This window comes from Nicrophorus vespilloides, unplaced genomic scaffold (genome assembly GCF_001412225.1).
Source record: "Nicrophorus vespilloides isolate i.1.1-1 unplaced genomic scaffold, Nicve_v1.0, whole genome shotgun sequence".
Taxonomy (NCBI): Eukaryota; Metazoa; Arthropoda; class Insecta; order Coleoptera; family Silphidae; genus Nicrophorus; species Nicrophorus vespilloides.
In genome coordinates this window covers 814-24,580 of record NW_017098643.1, presented here as the reverse complement: position 1 = coordinate 24,580, position 23,767 = coordinate 814, and the positions used below count along the sequence as shown (strand labels likewise).

At 30.0% G+C, this 23,767-nt stretch overlaps 1 protein-coding gene across 1 annotated transcript; it reads right to left on the bottom strand.

Moving 5' to 3' along the window:
- Positions 1 to 1,937: 1,937 nt before the first annotated feature.
- LOC108562941 (leucine-rich repeat-containing G-protein coupled receptor 4-like) lies at positions 1,938 to 22,356 on the bottom strand. Its single transcript, XM_017921455.1, has 9 exons — positions 22,328 to 22,356; positions 18,596 to 18,722; positions 11,676 to 11,955; positions 11,398 to 11,620; positions 11,195 to 11,331; positions 8,957 to 9,109; positions 6,750 to 6,930; positions 6,407 to 6,546; positions 1,938 to 3,883 (listed from the first exon to the last, which is right to left on the bottom strand). Exons 2-9 carry the CDS (start codon positions 18,665 to 18,667, stop codon positions 3,621 to 3,623), a joined length of 1,449 nt encoding a protein of 482 aa, XP_017776944.1. The 5' UTR covers positions 18,668 to 18,722; positions 22,328 to 22,356; the 3' UTR covers positions 1,938 to 3,620.
- Positions 22,357 to 23,767: the final 1,411 nt, after the last annotated feature.

Genomic DNA, 23,767 nt, shown 5'->3' with positions numbered 1-23,767 from the left:
CTGCACAAAATCCACTTCCTTAAAAACGCTCCATTTTAAATAAGCAAGCATGTCAAAGTAGTGTATGAAAGAGCCTAATATTATTACTTTCATCTAATAATCTAAATGCTAATTACTTTCTGAGTTATATGCATTTTAATTTCGAAGTGCAGAGACATCTGTCGGAATATTTAGGTAACATTTTGCAACCATACATACATAAAAATAAGAAAAGTTTAAAAGTTAAGCAACTTAATGTATATCAATTTTTTCTTATTTTATTACAAAATTCTATGAGGGTGTACGTTACGCAAATTGTGTAGAAAATGTTGCGTTATGCGGTTTTTAAACTTTTCTCGTTTTTGAATTCACATATAGGATCTATGCATATCTATGTACAAATAGAAAAACTTAGATAATAGCCTGTATTTTAGTAAAAATTAGTTCCCAGAAGAATGTTAGATTTGGATGTTGATCTTGAATATACAGAGATTAAAATGAGCGTACATATACGTTTGTAGCTGCAATGGAGTCTTCATAATTAATTCACAAATATTGGTATTTCAGAAATGACAGATGGCAAAATAACGTCTTCGAAAATGGCTTGTATTTTCGTAGAAAATAACTCCCACAAGAATGTTAAAATTGAATGTTCATCTTAAATATACGTAGATTCAAATATTGGATTATAGCTGGTATAGCATCTTCATAATTAATAAACAAACTTTGTTATTTCACAAATAACAGCTGGCAAAATAACGTCTTCGAAAATGGCTTGTATTTCGTAAAAATTAGCTTTCACCAGAATGTTAGAAGTGAATATTGATGTTGAATATACGTAGATTCAAATGTGCGTAAATATTTGATTATAGCTGCTATAGCGTCTTCATAATTAATAAACAAACATTGTTATTTCACAAATAACAGATGGTAAATTAATGTCTACGAAAATGGCCTGTATTTTCATAAAAATTTGCTGTCACAAGAATGGTAGAAATCTTGAATATATGTAGATTCAAATAAGAATAAATATTTGATTATATCTGCTATAGCGTCTTCATAATTAATTAACAAACTTTGTTATTTCACAAATGACAGCTGGCAAAATAACGTCTACGAAAATGGCCTGTATTTTCGTAAAAAATAGCTCCCACAAGAATGTTAAAAGTAAATATTGATCTTTAATATACGTATATTCAAATAAGCGTAAATATTTGATTATACCTAAAATAATCAAATATATTGAAAGTTTAATAATTAATTTCATTTAAGAAAAATCCAATTCACTTTTTTTCCAATTTCTACAGCTCGTAGCAGGCGACTTGACGACAGCACGAAGATGCCAATAGTTTCGTTGGATTGTGTGGTCGATAATTCATTATCTTGTTGAGAAATTTACGAAAATATAAAAATAATGTAAAAAATCATTTAATTAATAATTTTTACAATAACAGAAATTGAAAGTTTTATAAATTTTGGGAATTGGTATTGGTTTTAAGGTGATTGAAATAAAATACGAACATGTCTAGCATAGATTTATTATGTTTAATACACACATACATCTGATTTATCATATTATTATTTTCTTTATTCCTCTTATAATTTTTTTTGTTGAAACATTGAATATAGTTGAATTTGAATATTTTAGTAAATTACATTGTTACAATAATTATGACACAATCACAACAGCCACGGTTAGATAGTACACGTACATAAAACGCAATGTGCAAATTGAGTTGTTTGCAATTGCGTAAAATGAAACCGATTTTCTCGAAAACACACAAAAAAATATTGTAATTCTCGACTGTTGTTTTCCCCCGAATAAAATTCTTAATCGATTAATATTCTATATAAATATTGAAGAATATACATTTATATATATATTTATACTTTTTTTTTGTTTAATATCATTAAAATTTAACGTTCGGAACGTCTTAAAATCGTTTAAAAATGTTTGGTTTTTTTGCCGGCCCCAGCAACTTCGCGTTTCTACGCGATAACGACCTGACACTGTATATAGATTTTATAGAAAAATATTTTAATCGAAGCATGGATTAAACATTACGTTTCTTCAAAATACTTGTTTTTCTTCTTATTTTTTTTTTATAGTTTTATTTCGTAGCAACGCGAAGTTTCGCTATGGACCATCAGGCGGATATGTTTCGAAAATGGTCTAAGAGCTGCCCTGCTGAAGAATATCGAAAAAAAGAACGACAACTTCTGCATATCTTATGGGAAATTATCGTTCTTCGATAAAAATTAAATCAAGTCACAAAGGGCATTTCGGCGCTCTTCGTAAATATATTTCATATATATAAAGTGTAGGTATCTTCTCTTTTTTTTTTCTATATATTTATATACTAAATGCCATTCATCAATTGCACCTCGCTTGATATTTTCTAAAATTTGCTCTTAAAAGATTTCATTTACTTCTTCAAATTTTGTTCCTCTATATCTTAGGTACGTGTATAGCAAACTCTGCTCATCTCCTATTCCGACTGCCTTCCCAAAAAATTTTTTTTCTTCTTCTCTTCCCTTTAAAACACTTAATTTCGAGTGCATTGACAAATGTTTTAAACGCTAAATATATTTCATGTATAATATAATATCTTCTAACTACTAAATATCGTTTTTTTTTTGTAATATATATATATAATCTCTTTGTTTAACAATTAATGATATGAATGTTTGAAGCTCACAAAATCCTCCTTTTTTCCTTCATCTTCTTAGTAAATACCTTAAATTTGAGTATAATATAGTTAATCATTAATTAACTACTAAAGCATGCGATATAATCCATTAAATTAATATTAGTTTATAATTATAATATTTTTTTTTGGTATATATTTTTTCGACGTTCCTTGGAATCCGTTTCCAGGACAACGCGGAACCGCAAGGGATGGTAGCATCCCCCCTGTCTCGCGGCCCTCCTTGCCCTCAAGGGATCCAGACGCGTCTTGATATACCATAAATTGATATGTTTATAGGCCCTACGTAGGGTGTCCCAAAATCGCGTCCTCGACTTTATCTTTGTGCCCGTACAACTCGAAACTCAGAGTAGAACGGTGAAAATCAAATATTTATAACGACAAACAATATTATTCGCATATTCGAATGTGTAGTGGCTTTTTTAAATTCTTCAAAAACACCGAGAGTTTTAAACATCGAAGAGAGTAAAATTCACAAACTATCGTCCTAATTGCGTTTACATTTAGTGGATCCCAAAGTTTGAGAGAGAAAAAAACCTACTTTGGTGGACTTCTAACGCTACTTTCAGTCATAGTCTGATATGTTTCCATGTTCGCGAGGAGATCACACGACTCCTCCGGTCCTCTTGATATGTATACTGATTTCCTATACCTCTTTTTACTTAACATCTTACTAAAAAAAGCGAAAAAAGCCCAGACAATTATTTTTCCACTAGCGAATTCGTGAGAACAACATTAATAATAGTGCCTTACGTAATTAAAGTGTATGTGTTTATATACGTCTATTATTAGTATTATATAATTATTTTTTTTAATAGCTATAAGGGTTAAAAGCTACCGAACAAACTAAAAATAGATAGATATGTGAGTGTAGTTCTTTTTTTATATATGCTAGCTACGAGAAGGATGTTGCTCGGATGAGCAACCCTTCTTCTAGTAAATCATATACGTGAGTAGCAATAAGCCGACGGCCGATTGGGCTTTGATGCCGACCGCTTTGCTCGTTCCCGACTCGAAGGGCTTGATCACGCACTGCATCTTCTCCAGTGGGAGATTCTGGAGGCTGTACTCGCGGTGCTCGTGGTTCATCATGCAAACCGTGCGTTTCTTCTGCATCATCTCGTCGTCCTTATCGCGGAGACTCTTCAACCAGTTCTTGTACCACTGCAGCTCGCAATCACACATCAAAGGATTATCTACAAACAAAATAAACAACAATTACTTTAAATTACAAACATAAAGGCTAAGACTTATTAATTTTATATAATTAAATTTAAACTGTAAAAATTTTAATACATTTTATGACAATTATTAATATTTTTTTTCATTTCTTTATATTTTATTTAATTACTCAACAAGTAAATAAGACAATTAATTGATATAATACACAAATTAAAGATAAAACTATAGCTTTTCTAATGAGCCTATTATAAGATTTGTGTAATTTCTCATTTTCCTCTAATAAGCTTTCAAATTTGATCAACAAAAGATTTCAATTATAATTAAAAAAAAATAACAAATATATTTTTATAAATTGTATGTAAAGTTTCAAACATATGTTGATATTATATCTAATGACTTTTTAATTATGTATCTTTTGATATAACTACACTAACATACAAATAATTAACGAGAATTGGAATTTTTCGAAAATGTTGCACTTCTTCATATTTTATTTAATTACTCAATGAGTAAATAAAACAATTAATTGATGTAATACACAAATTAAAGATAAAACTATTGCTTTTCTAATGAGCCTACTATAAAATTTGTGTAATTTCTCATTTTCCTCTAATAAGCTTTTACATTTGATCAACAAAAGATTTTAATTATAATAAAAATTTGAAAAAAAAAATTGTTTTTAATTTTATGTAAAATTTCCAATTTTATATTGATATTATATCTAATGACTCTTCAATTATGTATGTTTTGATATAACTACATTTACGTACAAATAATTAACGAGAATTAGAATTTGTCGAAAATTTTGCACTTCTTCATATTTTATTTAATTACTCAACGAGTAAATAAGATAATTAATTGATATAATACACAAATTAAAGATAAAACTATAGCTTTTCTAATGAGCCTATTATAAGATTTGTGTAATTTCTCATTTTCCTCTAATAAGCTTTCAAATTTGATCAACAAAAGATTTCAATTATAATTAAAAAAAAATAACAAATATATTTTTATAAATTGTATGTAATGTTTCAATCTTATATTGATATTATATCTAATGACTCTTCAATTATGTATCTTTTGATATAATTACACTAACATACAAATAATTAACGAAAATTGGAATTTTTCGAAAATTTTGCACTTCTTCATATTTTATTTAATTACTCAACGAGTAAATAAAACAATTTATTGATATAATACACAAATTAAAGATAAAACTATAGCTTTTCTAATGAGCCTATTATAAGATTTGTGTAATTTTTCATTTTCCTCTAATAAACTTTCAAATTTGATCAACAAAAGATTTCAATTATAATTAAAAAAATTAACAAATAAATTTTTATAAATTGTAAGTAAAGTTTCAAACTTATATTGATATTATATCTAATGACTCTTCAATTATGTATCTTTTGATATAACTACACTTACGTACAAATAATTAACGAGAATTGAAATTTTTCGAAAATTTTGCACTTCTTTATATTTAATTTAATTACTCAACAAGTAAATAAGAAAATTAATTGATATAATACACAAATTAAAGATAAAACTATAGCTTTTCTAATGAGCCTATTATAAGATTTGTGTAATTTCTCATTTTCCTCTAATAAGCTTTTACATTTGACCAACAAAAGATTTTAATTATAATAAAAATTTGAAAAAAATATATATTTTTTTTAATTTTATGTAAAATTTCAAACTTTATATTGATATTATATCTAATGACTCTTCAATTATGTATGTTTTGAAATAACTACACTTACCTACAAATAATTAACGAGAATTTTTTAGAAAATTTTGCACTTGTTTATATTTTATTTAATTGCACAAGAAATAAGTACGATAAGTAATTTATCTAATACGGAAATTAAAGACAAAACTATAGCCTTTGTGTATAAGATCTGTATCAGATTTCTGTTATCTTCAGTTTTATTTTAATAAATTTTCAAATTTGATGCTTTCAAATTTTTATGTCACTGAGAAAGTTGTAAAATTGTATACAATTTTTAATAATAATTCTAAAGGAGTTTTCAAATATGAATCTTTTGAAATAATTACCTTTACGTAATGTTAATTACCTTTTTACAGATCTTCACTTTATATCCTTTTTTTGCCTAGAATTTTTAATTTATTGAAGCTGTGTGATATTTTTAATAAGAAATAACAATTTTGGAATCTGTTTAAATTAAGTTATAATATAATACTTTTTTTTCATCTTCAATTATTTGTTAGATGAATAGGAATAATGTGAAACAAAGAAGTTGTTTAATTTAAATGTAGACTAGAATAATGTAATCGAGTTCTATTTCAGGCCGCACAAAATATCTTCCCTCCTCGGTATTCATGACGAAAGTTTTCAAATTATGTGTACACTCTATTATACAGTTTTCGTGTTAAAAGGGGATATGAAGTTTCTCGAACGCAATCTTCAATGCTTTACCAAAAGCATTCAACCAATTGCTCTTTAAAATTCAACATGATTAATAGATAGATTTTATTAATAATTATTTGTTGACTATTGAAATTGAACTTACCCATAATATCAACGACCCGTAAAGTATCGACGATAGGCTCCATAATTTCCTCCGGTATATGCATCAACTTGTTATTCTGCAGATTCAAAGTCTCCAGTGAATTGAGATTCTCGAAGGCGAGGGCTGGTAAACTTTTGATGCTGAAAAACGTAAACACATTTAATAGGAAAATTGAGCCGGAGCAAATGGAAACGTCCTTCTCCATCCTTTTTGTCAGCCTCTCATCTTATACCATATTCATTTATATATATATATATACATTCACTTCTTCTACTACGTGTGTCCATTTATATACATATATATGTAAATACGTGTACGTTTCTGTATTCCGCGCTTCACTTACTCGTTTTTCTGCAAATTCAAGAAGGTAATGGAATCCCCGAAGCCGGCGAACGCGTCCTCCGCAATGAAGCTAATGTTATTCGAACGCAAATCCAAATGCCTCAGACGGTGCAATCTTCTCAGTGCATTCGTTGGGATCGTGTGGATATTGTTGTCTCCCAATCTCAAATATTGAAGATTTTCTATATTCACAAAAAAAAACACATCTAAAGTATATTTTCATAATAGATTTCTATGTTTTGTTTTTCTTATAAAATAAAGAATTTAACTATTTTCAATATATACAAATATAGAATTTTGTATCTATGTTTATCGATGTTATGAATACATGAAGTGAAATGGATTTTACATATTTAATGCGATTGTCCAGCACGGAAATTGTGCGCTAATATTTTGGTTTCGTCCACAATTTCGTTTCATGATTCACTGGAATTTATTCCCATAATCACGTTTTCGAACGCCAATTTCTATTCAATGTCCAACGCAGACCGTAGACCACAATGTACACTGTTATTTCGTTCAAAGTAAATTGAAAAATCAAACGTTTCCTTTTTTCCAATTTCTACATGCAATTAACTTTCATATATTTTTCTTTAAAAAAAAAACAGCTACAGTCCTTCTGGCAGTTCATGGGACAAAATAAATAGTAAACATAACAATACAAGAAAAGTATAATTTATCAAATTTAACCTGAAGTTAAGTTTAACAATTAAGAATCTCACAGTTTTGCGTTCATTTACATCGATGAATTAGAATTGATTGCTAAATTATACGATCATAATTCGCGTGCAGTCATACATTTAAGCTGCGCAAATTCGAATTTAGTATCAGTATTAATCAGCGATGACAGAAGGGCTCATGAATCGACCGGAACACGCGAGCAAATTTCATCGGAAACCCTCTATTTTGCATAATACGTCCATTCACCACCACCAACAACAAAACCAAAATAAATCCGTTCGCAGAAAACTTGCACTTACAGCACAAAAATCCTTGTTATTTCCATCCCACAAACAGTAATTTAAATGAGGTAAAGATCTTGTTGCTGCTGCAACTATTACTCGTTTTTTTTTTACAGCATTAATTCATAATTTTCGTGATTTACGATCTCCACCATCCGACTGGGTGTGTTTTAATAATCCACGGCGCAGTTTCAGAATTATTACACATATTTCATTCCGCCCTTGGGAATACGCAACTCGTTTTTTCGCTCTCGCTGTTGTTGTTGTTGTTATTTTTTTAATTACTTAGTTAATTGGTCTGCATAAAACTCAATATCGCATTCCAGTCGCATTATGAAATATTTAATTGTTTTTTTAAATAAATCTTTCCTTACTTTACCTGCAGGTGTATTATTACCAACGTTCATAATTACATGCTACCGTTTCCATTTGTTACTTAACAACATCCATCATGCAATTAAAATACAAGAAAAAATATACAAATTTAATAAAAGAAATATTGATGTAAAAATGTAAGTTTAAATAAGTGAACATACTGAAGGAATATCGGATGTTTCTTGTAAGTTTTTCAGGAAAAATAGCAGCACTTCGACGTATTTAGAGTAGCTGTCTTCTTTTGTAAAGGAAATTGCAGAGAACATGACATCTGCAACGTAAGTGCATGAAACACTCTATGCAAAGTGCTTTATAAGCTGGATACACCTTAATGAACGTGAACTTTCAACCGAAGATATTTGCATTCGAAACTTGTAAGACTTAGCAGCTCCGCGTTAAATTTCATAACGAAGAGTGTTTTTCCCATTCATTAAAACATCCATTACTAATTCAGTTCAACGTAATTAAATTCTTCCTCTCTCAAACGAAGATTCTTTTTACGTTTCCTAAGAATTAACTATTTACTAACGGTTTAATCTACTTTGTGCGCTCTCTTGTTTTTTTCGAGGGTAGCTTAATAAAAGGGCCAAATTGCCTTTTCTTCTCTTGGAATTAATAGAGAAACGTCCAAAGTTGTTTTTTTCACTCTAAAAAGGACGTTCTGGCCTTCATAAGTCTTGGAGTTTGAAATTGAATTGCGATAGTTTTATGTTGTCCTTAATCGAGTTTCTCCTTAAAGTTGCTGCGATCATGGCAAGTTGCAAAAGTCGCGCAGATATGAAATTGAATTTAAGCTGTAGTTAATTCAATTTTTGCTTCGCCCTTCGTTTTATGCTACAGGCATAAACTTTGGATTTTGTTTTTTTTTTACCTTCGAGTCCTGCGAATGCGTCCTCATCGATGTACACGATGCTGTTACCATCCATTTCGAGCGAATTGAGGAGGCTGAGATGCGAGAAGACTCTGGATGGAACCTCGGTCAATTTGTTGTGGGCCAAGCCGAGGGAATCCAAGTTCCTGAGACCTAGAGGAAATGAGATTTAGATATTAGATGCCAAAACCATACGCGCTGTTGCGCCAAGTTCGAGAATTGCGAACAGCTCATGAAGGAGGAGGAGGAGACGGCTGCAATTTGCATATTCCAACAATGGCCCTTAAGCTTTACGGGGCCGACACGCCGGAGCTCCGAAAGGGCCTTAATCCGCGCAGCTTAATGATTCTAATTATATCCGCGACGGCCGCTGCACACCACTTGCGCAATTAACAGTTTTCTTTGGTTTCCTCTTGCTTCGTCCAATTAAACACACAACGTAAATAATTTGTACAGGAATATCTTCCAAAGTTTATGCACTTTATCAAATTCCAATTACAATATTTATTATAATTAACAATTATAAGTTTTATTTACTCTAGTTAAGAATTGTTAAAAAAGCTACAAATTATTTCTTAGTATTGTATTTTCGTTATACATAATTCATACGACGCGAAAAGTTTCCAAGTTTCCTTCTTCTCTCTCTCTACCTTTTCTTTTTTTTATTATTAATGATTTTGCAAATTGCGAAGTTTCTAAAGCGTCCCCCGTTTGTCTAGGGGATGACAAAAGTTTAAATGAGTTCTTTCTCTCCTAATTCGTGCTGACACAAAAGCTGATGGTTCCATTTCGGTAAACGTGAAAAGCGTTTCCGGAACACATATTTCCTTTTTTCCGTTTCCTTTTCCAAACACACATGAACTTGAATAAAGAAAAAACAAGTTGAGTAAGAATAGAAAGAAAATCAATAATTACATAATTCAGCAAGAAAAATATGTAAATATTATTCATTTAAACAAAGATTTGCATTCTTTTATGAAACATAGATTTAAAAAAAAGTTTAGTAAATCAACAAAGAAATATTTTTTTGTAAAATAAAAACTTATTACGAAAAGGCAAAAACTGATGTAAAATTCATATATTATAGATGATTTTCAGAGAATGAAAGAAAAAAATCGTTATGTTAATCATCATTAAATCTATTGGAAAAGAAACCCTTAATAAATTATTTAATAATGAGTATTATTATCGAAAATATTCATTTATGTTTGTTTTTTTTTTCTCTCTCACAGGTTATAACTGGTAATTTTCATTTATCATGCAATGTTTATAAATATTTTATGAAGATGTTAACGTACATTAGCATTAACGATTATTATTATGCAGGTAGCATTATGCTTTAGTTCATTTTGTGATATTTCCTTTAATATTTTAGTGTTTTTCAGTTCAATGAAGCAAATGTTATAGATGTTTGGAATACAAAGAGAAGGCACATGAACTTGAATAAAGAAAACAAGTTGAGTAAGAATAGAAAGAAAATCAATAATTACATAATTCAGCAAGAAAAAATTGTAAATATTATTCATTTAAACAAAGATTTGCATTCTTTTATGAAACAACAAAAAAATATTTTTTTGTAAAATAAAAACTTATTACGAAAAGGCAACAAAGAGAAAACGTAAATATGTTGAATATTTTGTAAAATTCATATGTTATAAATGATTTAGAGAGAATGAAAAAAAAAATCGTTATGTTAATCATCATTAAATCTATTGGAAAAGAAACTCTTTATAAATTATTTAATAATGAGTATTATTATCGAAAATATTCATTTATGTTTGTTTTTTTTTTCTCTCTCTCATTTATTATGCAATGTTTATAAATATTTTATGAAGATGTTAACGTACATTAGCATTAACGATTATTATTATGCAGGTCGCATTAAGGTTTAATTCATTTTGTGATATTTCCTTTAATATTTTAGTGTTTTTCAGTTCAATGAAGCAGATGTTATAGATGTTTGGAATACAAAGAAAATGCAGTGAAATATTGAGATCTGTACAACGTATGCATTTATGATGTAGAGGAAAGGTTGTTCAAATATTCATGCGAATGGATGGAAGGATTGGCTTGAAGCTTGGATATAAAGCAGCTCGATTTCGTATTCTTAATATCCTTTACATTGTGGTGTTTTATCATCCAAAATGGGACTACTTGAGTTATTATTCATTGGGAAATCGAGCGAAGATGAATTGTTGTTTTACTCAACGAATATTTCATAATTTTATGTAAATTTACCTTCGAAGTCGCCTTCTCTGATTTCGGTCAAACGATTCTCCTGCATCTCGAGTTTCTTCAGAGTGTCCAAGATGGAAAGCGCCTTTTGCGGTACAGATGTAAGTCCGTTGCCTCCTAAATTCAATCTCTTCAGTTTCCTGAAATATACACAAAAAAAATAGTGTTAGAATGTATGAAAAGATGTACGAGTTTTTATTTATTACTTTTCCAAGCCGGTGAATGCTTCTGCGTCGATCGAAGTGATCTTGTTCTCGTATAGAGTGAGTATTTCTAACGTGTCCAAGCCTTCGAACGCTTTCGCATGCAAACTTCCGATCTTGTTGTGGTTCATGTTCAGGATGAGGAGCTGATGTAGGTTCTTGTAGGCCGCCGATGGTACCGAAGTCAGACTGTTCTGCGAGACGTCCAGTTGCGTAAGCATTTTACCTGTTGAAGCATAATTAATGGTTAGATCGATGATTCCAGTATTGGGGATGGTTACCGATGGAGCTTAGAGATGCCTCCTCCACAACGGACAAGCTGCTGTTGTGGATGGTCAAATGGCGGATGTCGAGTCCTAAGAAGACGAAACCCGGCAGCTTACGGAGGTTGTTGTGCCGTAATTTAAGGTAGAAAATGACCAGGGACTTCCCCTTCAGCACTCCCATCGCGTTCGAGATGTGCTGCTGATCCGTGAACTCGCACAGTATATCCAGGCCATTCTTCTTCACGGAACATTGGCACGGAGATATCTCCCCCCTCGGTGGACATTGCTGCTGAACCTGGGAACGACCAAGTTAATGGCACAAATTATTCTCCAAACCTAATACATTTTCTTTTTCTGCACTTTCATTCTTTTTTTTTCTTCTTCTTCTCTTCTATTAGGTGATTTATACCAGAAACTCTCCCCTAACTTTATAAATTAGATTATTTCTCTCCCCTTACGAGCAAAATACAAAAAAAAAACAGTGATAAATAGAGTTGTAATCTTATTCGTTACGTAAAGTTCACTTTTGGTCAACGTGTGTTTTTGCGGGGGTGGACCTAATTCCAGACGCAACACCCTTGTTGTATACATTTCCAACCATCCCTTCCGAAAATGTATAACTCACTTGCAAATCCCGTCGATTCGGCTAAGCTTTAACTTGTCGATTCAGGAACGCCCGACTCCACCGATAAATCAAACCACCTCAACGTTTCCGCATCCCATCCAATCCACAAATAAACCCCCTCATCCCACCAACCCTTGCCAAATGTAAATTCCGTTTGAACAACAGATTTCCAAACTGTACCCTACTTTAACTTTAACGCGGATAGACGAAAGCGCATTTCAAAAGCCAACTTCCATTATTATATAATGGAATCCATAAATATTTTACCAATAAATTGAAAAAAACTGCATTATTTTCATGTCTTCACGTTTCATTTAACTATTTGATAATTAAGAAAACTATGACCTTTCCAATAAGCCAAATATCAGATTTCTTTTCATTACTAAATTCCTTTAATTAGCAATTAAAAGTGAGGGAATGACTTTAATAATAATTATAAATAAATAGAATCCTACTATCATAAAGCTGCATTAAAGCTCTTAGATTATATAATTTTACAAATAAATTGAAAAAAACTGCATTATTTTCATGTCTTTACGTTTCATTTAACTATTTGATAATTAAGAAAACTATGACCTTTCCAATAAGCCAAATATCAGATTTATGTTCATTACTGCATTTCTTTAATTAACAATTAAAAGTGAGGGAATGACTTAAATAATAATTATAAATAAATAGAATCCTACTATCATAAAGCTGAATTAAAGCCCTTAGATTATATAATTTAACGAACAATCTTATTGTCTCTATCTTGACTCCACTTTGGGTTTAAGTGTTTCTCCAGAAAAAGGTCGTTCCCGCTGAGAGGGATAAGAATAAGTCATAACGGCCTTAAACGACGTTAATTTTAATTACCACACTTTTATGGCACTCCTGGTTTCCAACCTTTGTTAACTATATGTACGTTTTCCAGGATTATATCCATTTCCCTGGTACTTAGAACAGCTTCACGAAATACTCGAGTCCACTCTGAATTTAACCTGTCTTTTTCACTTAATTTATTTACACCTTTATTACCTCAAACATGATCTAACAGTTTCAGGTTTTCAGTTTTTTTTTATATAACTATAATCTAGTTAAGGATAAATTACTTGCAGATTACTGAATAAAACATGAATAAACATATTATATTATATTTACAGGAAACTCAATTATAAAGTAATTTGCGTTCGAAATTTTCTTGGATCGAAACGGTGTTTACGGTTTACTTATTTATTTTTTATAGCTATTACGAAGCTGTCGCATCGGGAAAGTCAGCAAATTGACAACCGGAAGCTTCCATCCGATCAATATTTATTTCCTCCCTCTGCGCTTCAAAATCATCTTCGATTTTTACGTTCAACGACTCGTGATCATCTTCAACTCAATTTTGTTACAATCTTATGATTTTTTTTTTATAAAATTATATATAAATCTAATTTTCAGTTATGAAACACACATAAAATGAAAGAAATTCATCAAAAGCCAAATCATTTCTATGTAGAAACGTAATCAGTTTTTTCTCTGCACGAAATCTATTATTACTAGTTTTGTTCAGTTTGATTCCAGATAATAAACTCAACTACAATACTTCTGTTCTCGAAACAACAGTTAATTTCAGTTATTAGTACTACTTATTTATTTCTTTTATTCACAAACCAGGCAAACCTTACGTAATGATCGAGAAGAGCAATTTTTCCATGCGTGTTTGCAGTTTTCTTTCCAACTGTTTCCTTGTAAATACGCATTTGTTGTGTGCTCGCACGACCTTTCAGAGTTTCAAATCTTTTGTGCTATTATAGAACATGACAGGTTTAACGAGAAAATCAATGCCACACAGTCAGGCAGCGTTTTCCACGTGACCTTTTTCTTCCTACTCTTCGCACGATTTCCGAACATCAATTAAAACCCGAGGCAAATTAATTATTGATTTGCGTAATCTTTCATCCATACACCAAAGAAAAAAAAAACGAAACGAAAATGGAAAGCGGTTTTTCCGGGTTTTTTTTTTTCGATAAGCGAAGCCTGGAAAAGATTGATGTGGGTCTGAAATTAATTATCGTGTAGTTGGTTACGTGCGTGTGCACAGAGAGTTTCGGTGCCTTTTCATTACGCGTTTGTCCGAACGAATCAATACTATGATCATCATCGTATCCAAAGGTTCATCCCGTTTTACTCTCTCATCAGTCCGGATTAATGACACTGTTGTTTGATGTACGTAAAGCCCAAGGGATGAGCTAAAAAATCTTCGCGTTTGGGTATTTCCAAACTTAAATTAACTTGCCATACCCTTATCACATTCATATCTCTAATAATAATCCATGGATTATCCAAATTGAATATATTACAGATTTTAGTTAGTTTCCTTCTATATAATAGTTAATATTTCAACATTATTAAATAAAAATAACTGAAAAAATCGTATCAAAACCAATGATTTAGAAAACTCTTTCCTAACAGATGAAAGTTTAGGATGATTCAATTGGGAAAAAATTAAATTACACTGTGATAGTTTTCTAATAAATTCATCATAATAATCGATTGAAAAGTAGTTGTGGTTTCGAAATTGACACATTCATCATTTACGCGTTTCAGTATTCCTCCTGTAAACCTCGTGTTGTTTTTCGATGTAATTCAATAGTGCGAAACTGGATATTTGTATATTTGATGAACCGAATGCATTCGCATGATGAAACATTTGATGTGGTAGTCGCATTCATTCGATGAAAGTGGACACGCAAATTGTCGATTCCGCCAGCAATTCGCAAATATAATTCAAATAAAAGCAAACCTATACAATTTCACTCAACATGCATATAATGTTCGTTAAATAAACATTAATTAAATGTAGTTTTTTATTATTTTTTGATCATTTATTTACAATTATTCTAGTACATTAAGTAATGATTCAAAAATTTCATTTAAATTTAAAAAAAAAAGTTTTCAAATTATTCAAAAAAAGACTTCTTTCTTTCGTAAAAGATAAATAATTATGTGATTCAAACATATTTAATTTCTCATTATTATATAATTTCTTTATCTAAATTTGCACAGTTTTTTTTATATTTAATTATGAAAAATCATGGATATACTTAAAACTTTTTGGATTTATCTTTAAGCCTTTTACTACATGTAAGCATGTATTTCTTTCTTTCATATTATTTTGTTGCAAGCATAAAATCTTCCATAAAAAAAAACATTCTCCCGTATATACCAAAAGCGTAACGGGAATAACGGCGTCTGCAATTCGCTACGAAATTGTTGTCCACGTCCAACAATCTCCATTTCATTTATTGCCGGAGATGCACGGAGTCGTAACAATCTGTTTTTTTTTTATTCAACCCTTGCGTAAATATTTTATATAAATTCTACATTGATTCACAGAAACGACATCTCGTAAAGCTCCGAACTGCCCGGCAACAAGAAGCAAAAGAAAACATTCGTCTATACACAACAATTGTTGCACGCTGCTATTGTTGATTCGTTGAGTTCACAGCTCTGTTTAATGCAAGTACGAATAATGAAGCAATCTTTAAAGTATTAACCAAAAGTGTCACAGATTTTGTACAAAAAGATATAAAATATTTAAGTTTTTCAAATTGTTCAATGATCCAAATCTAATGATTTGTAAATTATGTTTATGCTAAAACTAATATATTTTAAACCGTAAGTACTACAATGGGTCAATGTGACCCATTTGATGTTTGCTTGATTAATTATGAGGGTTAACCTTATTGTTTTTCTAGTATTTTCGAATGCACTTGGCAAAGTAGTCGAGACAAGAGGTACTTATGTTATTGTAGAGTGTATTTAAGGTCAAAATGACCCGTCTATAGCAAATTCGACCTTGAAATATCATTAATATTGGGATTTCAAAGTGGAATTACTTTGGTTTCACATGTATTAAATCAGTAATTCTGATATCCAGTATGTGCCACACTAATATTTAATAAACGGGTCATTTTGACCCATTATATAATATTCCATACGTATTGATTGACGAATCTATACCATCGTCATCATCGAATCCAAAGGATCATCCCGTTTTACTCTCTCATCAGTCCGGATTAATGACACTGTTGTTTGATGTACGTAAAGCCCAAGGGATGATCTAAAAAATCTTCGAGTTTGGGTATTTCCAAACTGAAATTAACTTGCCATACCCTTATTAGATTCATCTCTCTAATAAAACACACAGCTGGATTATCCTAATTGAATATATTACTTCATACAAATTTTAGTTAGTTTCCTTCAAAATATTAGTTAATATTTCAACATTATTAAATCGTATCAAAACCAATGTTAATTTTATCTTTCTGAAAAGATGATTTACAAAACTCTTTCCTAACTGATGAAATTTTAGGATGATTCAATTGGAAAAATAAAGTATTTCAAATTATTCAATGATCCAAATCCAACGATTTGTAAATTATATTAATAGAAATTCAAAAAATTAATATAATGCAAGCGTTTGTGTTAAAACTAATATATTTTAAATCGTAAGTACTACAATGGGTCAAAGTGACCCATTTGATGTTTGCTTGATTAATTGTGAGTGTTAACCTTATTGTTATTCTAGTGTTTTCGAATGCACTTGGCAAAGTAGTCGAGACAAGAAGTACTTATTTTATTGTAGAGTGTATTTAAGGTCAAAATGACCCATGTATAGCAAATACAATCTTGAAATGTCATTAATATTGGGAATAGAAAATGGAATTACTTTAGTTTCACATGTACCAAATCGGAGAAAATCAGTAATTCTGATATCCAGTTTGTACCACACTAATATTTAACAAACGGGTCATTTTGACCCATTATATTCATTATATAATATTCCATACGTATTGATTGAGTAGGTAATAAAGAAGGTGATGATGATTGAATCGATACAATAACACTTGTAACATTAATAAATTGCCGATGCTTTCGTTTGATCGATTTATCATTAATCATACTCATACGTAATCCTTTGTCACCTGCACGATGATGCACAGTTCTAATTCGGATTACGTGGCTCGCATGTAACCGAAAAAAAAGAGTAAATAAATACACGCCAGACATGGAAATCCCCGAAGAGTCGCAGGATATAAATTGCTCGGAGACTCGAACGCTGTTTACTTAATTTCCCGGTCAGCGACATTCTTTTCGCGATTGCATAACGTTCGTTTTTTCTCTCTTTATTTGCTAAACAGTATTAAGCGGTAAATCACAAGCAAACATGACTTTATTCATGGCTCCGATAAATCGCGAAATGTTACAGAACAAACGTTAAAGTTTTTGAAGTAATTTATTATTATATATATAAAAGTTAGTTGGAGTTAGTTTTTAAAAAGGAGATAATTTCGCATACTTTTAACGACGCCAAACGCATTAGTCAGGTTTTCTTTAATGATCGGTATAATAAATATTGCATTACGACACTCGTGAAAGTTAGTGTTAAAATTTTTAAATAATAATCGTGCGTTAAAATTACGAACATTAACACTAAACTTATATATGTGGAATAATATTTTAACGAGATAATTACGTTTGTTCAAATTACATCATAGAAAAGTATTAAAGATAAAAAAAAACAAACTTTTAATGCTTAATATTACATATTTTTTTGCATTTATATAAAATTGAAGTTTTAGAATATTTAAACAATTGTTAAAGTTAACAATATTTATTGAAATTTATATGTAAATGAAATGAAATAATAAATTTTATTAAAGATAATTAAATTATTTTAATTAGTTTCAACGAAATTGTCATTTGCAAGGTTTTATTCTAGTTCATTTTGTTTAAGTAAATAATGTATGTTGATGTTTCGTGGAATTAAGAGCTTTTCTCTTATTTAGGTCAGTATAAATGACGTCCATTTATCACACCCTGCTGCAAAATGAATCCTCCTGAGTTACATCCACAGGTTTTCAGAACGTTTCAGAATTACCTTCATTCTTTATTTACAATAAATAAATGTTCTAATCTTCTTAAATTCAGTTGAAAAAACAATAGACTTGTAAATCATATTGTTAATTAATTGATTAAGTTAATTTTATAATCAAGTTAAGTAAAATAATAATCAATAAACAATTTCAGGAAGATTTACTAGAATTTGTATTATTAAAGTTCCCAAATTTCACACTTATCGAAATACGTTTTAAGTTTATATTTTGTTTAGTGATGGGGTACATGTTGGCATTTTACTGAAAAATCAAGCGTTAGCTACTTTTGTATTAGTTAAATACTACAAAATTTAACATGATTTGTAAATAATTCAAGTATAAAGTTAATATTTTTCAAACTACAAAAACATGTTGTATAAATGAAGAAGTTGTTGGTTTCTTACCTCGCACGTGGCCAGAGCGCACAGCCCAGCCAACACAGCCCACGCCCATCTGACCACCCGCACTCTGGCCATGCTCTCTGGGTCTTTGGCCTCGGGCTATGCCATCACACCAATCCGTCTTTTCAATCTGAAAATCAAGAGAAAAGATATAAAGAAACATGAAACGAAATTTCAGAAATGCGAAGCTGAGGAAACCTTGTTCCTCGGTAAGGACATATCCGTTACATTTATAAAATTAAATTTTCTTATCCATCTTCACTACTTCTACTGCTTCTGCTGCTGCATGACGAAACACAATTTTCTTTTATTCGATTCCTCCTCACGAAAATTGAATCGCCTACATCCTAGACACGAATATCATCCCAACTCAACCTTATTCAATATAAAACATTCACATCCTTCATCAAAAATTACTACAAAAAGAATCCACATTCAGAAAAATGTTACTATCATCAAAAAATATTCTTAGTAAGAAAAGTTTTTTTTTTTAAATTAAAGTAAATTCGTAATTATTTCAATGTTTGTTTATAAAATCTATATAAAATTTGACTAACATAAGAAAAAACGTATTATTTAAAAAATAACATGAAAATACAGCAGATTTACTTAATTTCACGATGAAAAATAAACAAAAATGTGTTTGCTACAAGATGATTGTGTTGGTTTTGTAAACTTCTTTTTGCTCCGGTTTTTGGTTTGGTGGCCTCAGGGGTTGAAACATAATTAGGGTGGATCCATTACGTTTCAATATTTAATGCGAAGGACCTCCGGTCGATGGCATTTTGCGACGCGCGTAAATATTGTATGGTTTCATTAAAAATTGAATCTGGCATTAACGGCGCATTACTTTGATTAACTCCAACGCTGATCTATTTTAGATTATGTTTAAGTACACGATAAATCATCGAGAATTTTGCTAATAGCAAACCCACACGAAATATTCAATATATACTATTTATAGATTTAAGTTATCCTTTTATAACAGAGTCTTAAGTAAATTAGATTACTTTCTTAATCGATTTTATCTAATTTCCTAATTAAATCAATGCATGCCATAAAATTATATCTAATTATTACAGATAATTAATCTGTAATTAAACAAAATGTGATTGATTTGTATAAAAATGATTATGTTACATAATTTTTTGTTACATATTAAACCGAGGTGAAATCAGAAGTGAAATATGTATAATGATTAATATCAGATTACGAATTGTGTCTGAATTCACCTGAATATTGCCTTCCTCGAAAACAGAGATAAACATCGAAATACCAGTTGTATTTTATGGTAAAGTGAGTGGAAAAAATAATATCTACATATGCACGTTCCCACACAAATCATGATACAGCCATTGTCGTAATCAAAGTACTCCAAACTCGTGTAATTCCTATCATACACAAACATTTTTTTTCTATTGTATTGAATTATATAACATGCACATCACTGTCGTTTCATGTGGGTGAATTTGTACAATATATTTACGTATAAAGGATGTTTTTTATATAACGAAATAAATGAGTTCATTTTTTATTTGTTATATAACAACAATATTTTGTTGCATATATGAAAACACGTAGAAAATGAAATTATTCATAGCAAAATATCAATTGTTGTAGTATTGGCCAATTTATATAAAAAATAATGATTTATTTGTATGCACATTTCATTTAATTACTCGATAAACAGTAAAATTCAATAGATCAATGATTGAGTAAATCAAAGATAAAACTATGACCTTTTTAATAAATATATTAAGACTTTTGTAGTGTTTCCAGATTTCTTGTAATAAACTTTTAAATATTTTTCAATCACTTATTTTATTTTCCATAATAATTCAAAAACTAATAATACTTTTGTTGTTATTTTATTATTGCATTATAAAGAGTATAAAATTAAGCAACTAATGATGATTAATACGTTTCAAAATGTTCAATAATTATTTAAATATTAATAATTTTTTTTTAGTATAATTTTTCAATTTATTTTCATCTTGTGTTAATAATAATTGGTATTTTTATACCAATTATTAGATAATAAGTAAATAATGTTTTTTTATGAGAAATTGAATCAATTTTGGAAAGTTTGGATCAACAATTTCAATTTTCGCAGAAAGTAAATCGTGTTTTTATTGCGCTCTAAATTTTGGAAATTGTAATAATAATAATAATAACAACGTTCGCATCCATCTATATTCATGCATGCACGGGATGGGTTTAACTGTTTTGCGAAATGAACGTTTCGGCGTCAGTTTTCATTGGAAATTTCAGATGAACGATCGCAATCAATCGTCAAGGGATATTTCGCGCATTTGGAAATTGTGCGCGAAAATCCTTATGCATCATTTTCCATGCTTATCAACTCTCTCTCTCTCTTGCAAACCCATCCCGAAATCGGCTTCGCCCATCGGCAAAACACATAAATTTCAACGGCGTGTCCATTATTAAGTTCGCAAAGTGTAGACCATTAATTCGAAATGCGAACGCGAAACCCATTTCAGTTTCATCTACAACCCCCAACCCTCTTGCCATACTCTATTTTCTTGTTTTTTTTTGTTTAGTTTTGTTACACGCTCGCCCTTGCAAAATCCATTAATCACCCTCAGCTCAAAAAAAAAAGAAACGAACAAATATCAACTTCGGACAAAAACATTCATATGCATCAGTTTTAGTACAATTGTTGTGAAATGTAAAAAAAAAAGTTTCGATGTAATGACATTGATACTTGTCCAATTACTTGACAAGTACTAAAGATGTATTTACATTATACCAATTACCCAATTATTATATGTTTTTTGCACTTATTTCATAGTATTTCTATGGTATTGAAATTAGAAATTCCATAAAATTTATGTAAGATTTCTAAGATATTTCTATGTAAATTTGAAGATGTTTATGTAAATTTCTAAAAATATGTTTGCACATTTGAGGAGAAAACAATTTATTTCACTATTCTCGAAAAACATCAGTTTTAGTACAATTGTTGTGTAATGTAATTTTTTAAGTTTCGATGCAATGACATTAATACTTGTCCAATTACTTGACAAGTACTAAAGATGTATTTACATTATACCAATTACCCAATTATTATATGTTTTTTGCACTTATTTCATAGTATTTGTATGGTATTGAAATTAGAAATTCCATAAAATTTATGTAAGATTTCTAAGATATTTCTATGTAAATTTCTAAAAATATGTTTGCTATATTTGAGGAGAAAACAATTTATTTCACTATTCTCGAAAAACGATAAATTCTCATGTTGCGGTAAAGTAAGTTAATACAGGCGAAAGACATATGAACTACGTGTTTGGAAAGCTGAGGTAAGGGATGAAATTGTAGGCAATATATTATCGTACAGTCCGCAATTGTGGAAATTGAAACTGGAGAGAGTTCCAATAACAAAGAAAAAAGCTCTTGGGATCTCAACGAAAGAGGTTTGGATCTAAGAGAGCGAAAAAAAGAATATAAAGTGAAAGTGACAGTGAAAACGGTGCAGAGATTCTCCAACGAAGCGTGGAATGAGAGGATAATGCAGGAAAGAAAAAAAGGGAGAAAATTAGGTTATAGGGTAAAATGTTAGCGACGGAAAAATCAAAGGAAAGAAAAACAGTTTCAAACGAAAAATTATTAACTCAAATTATATAAAATAATTACATAAAGTGATGTAGATTTTATGACTTTATGACTATAAAAATTTGTATATTTTATTATGATTAAATCTATGAAACTTACCAATTTTTATTAGAATTATTATGTAACTTTATAACTAATCAAATGCAATAAATTATGTAATTATTTACGAAATAAAAAGATAAATCTACGCGGTTAACAAATCCAATTAAAAAAAAAAAACTGTGTATATTTTAATTAACGATTCGCACTTTGCAGTAATTGGAATTGTTTAATTGAAAATTTCGAATGAAACTTTTCGGATGTAATTTTGGTCAAACCGAAGCGAAACGAGAATCAGACTGGAATAAATAAATAAATACATGATTAGTTTCATTTATAAAAAAAAAATGTATTCACAGTAAACAAGTCTGATGTCATCATTAAATTCGTATAATAAATTACATGTTTGTGTGCATCAACACAACGACGTGAAATTATTATTGAATACTTCTTTTATCTGTTCGCTCGTTGCATAAGAAACACTGTTTATCATTTGTAATTATGTAAACAAATTTATTTTTAATGTGTATACAAATTAAAATAGTTGTTTATTAAGTCAATAATTAATGTTTTCATTGGCTCATATTTATAGACAAATATTTGTTAAATAAATTATATATTTTTTGTTTCTAGCTGTGAAATTTAATGCAATTTGCAGCCTCGAACGTAATTCATTACATTTCTCTTCGCCTATCAAATCAATGTCAATTTACCACGTTGAAACCGGTGAAATTGGAACATGTGAGTAATTAATGTATGGAGAATCCAATGTGCGGAAATCAGTGCAAATTTAAGACGAATTTCCGTTTTATTCTCATCGATAATCGAAGTTTCATTTAATCTAAATTTTGTATGAAGATAATAAAGTTTATTATTACATAATTAGATTTTGTTTCAGTATATAATTAAAGTAATATTTTAATTGGAGTAATATTTATAAATTGGAGTAAAACTTAATTAATTTAATTGCAAAAAAACGCTGTAATAAATTCTTGTTTTTTTGTTGTTCTGTTGTAATTGCAAATGCAAGCTTCGCCTATTTTTTTGGATGCACGTCGGGAATACCTGAGGATGAAGCGCAATAAATTCCGAGTGGGTTGATTAATTTGCAAGAGTGACTCGAAACGTGTGCAATAAATTAAGAATTCCGAGCGCGTCAAGAGAAAAGTGCAGCGAAAATGTGCTGAAGTTGAAAAATATAGAAGGAGAATCTGTTTTAAAAATCCGAAGGTGGCTGGGAACAAGCGCTCAACTAGGGATTAAGGAGGAATGTAAATAACGATAGAGATCACGTTTTGTTGGGGGAGGGATGAGGATGAAAGAGAAAGAAAGGAGAGGAATCAATACTTTGATGAGAGAGCTGAATTTACTTTGCGAATTACAAAAGTATATTTAACGTTATATAAAAAAGAACTGGAGGATTCATTCATGAAAATAACGAAGAAAAACATGTTTGTCTTTCAGATAATTGAATAAATTTCGCGGAGCGAAATAACAAGG

Coding starts and splice junctions, on each gene's coding strand:
- LOC108562941 (XM_017921455.1), bottom strand. CDS start 18,667: ATGGCCAGAGTGCGGGTGGTCAGATGGGCGTGGGCTGTGTTGGCTGGG. Junction 11,956..18,595: donor GCGCTCTGGCCACGTGCGAG/GTAAGAAACCAA, acceptor GGTCGTTCCCAG/GTTCAGCAGCAATGTCCACC. Junction 9,110..11,194: donor CAGAGAAGGCGACTTCGAAG/GTAAATTTACAT, acceptor CATTTCCTCTAG/GTCTCAGGAACTTGGATTCC.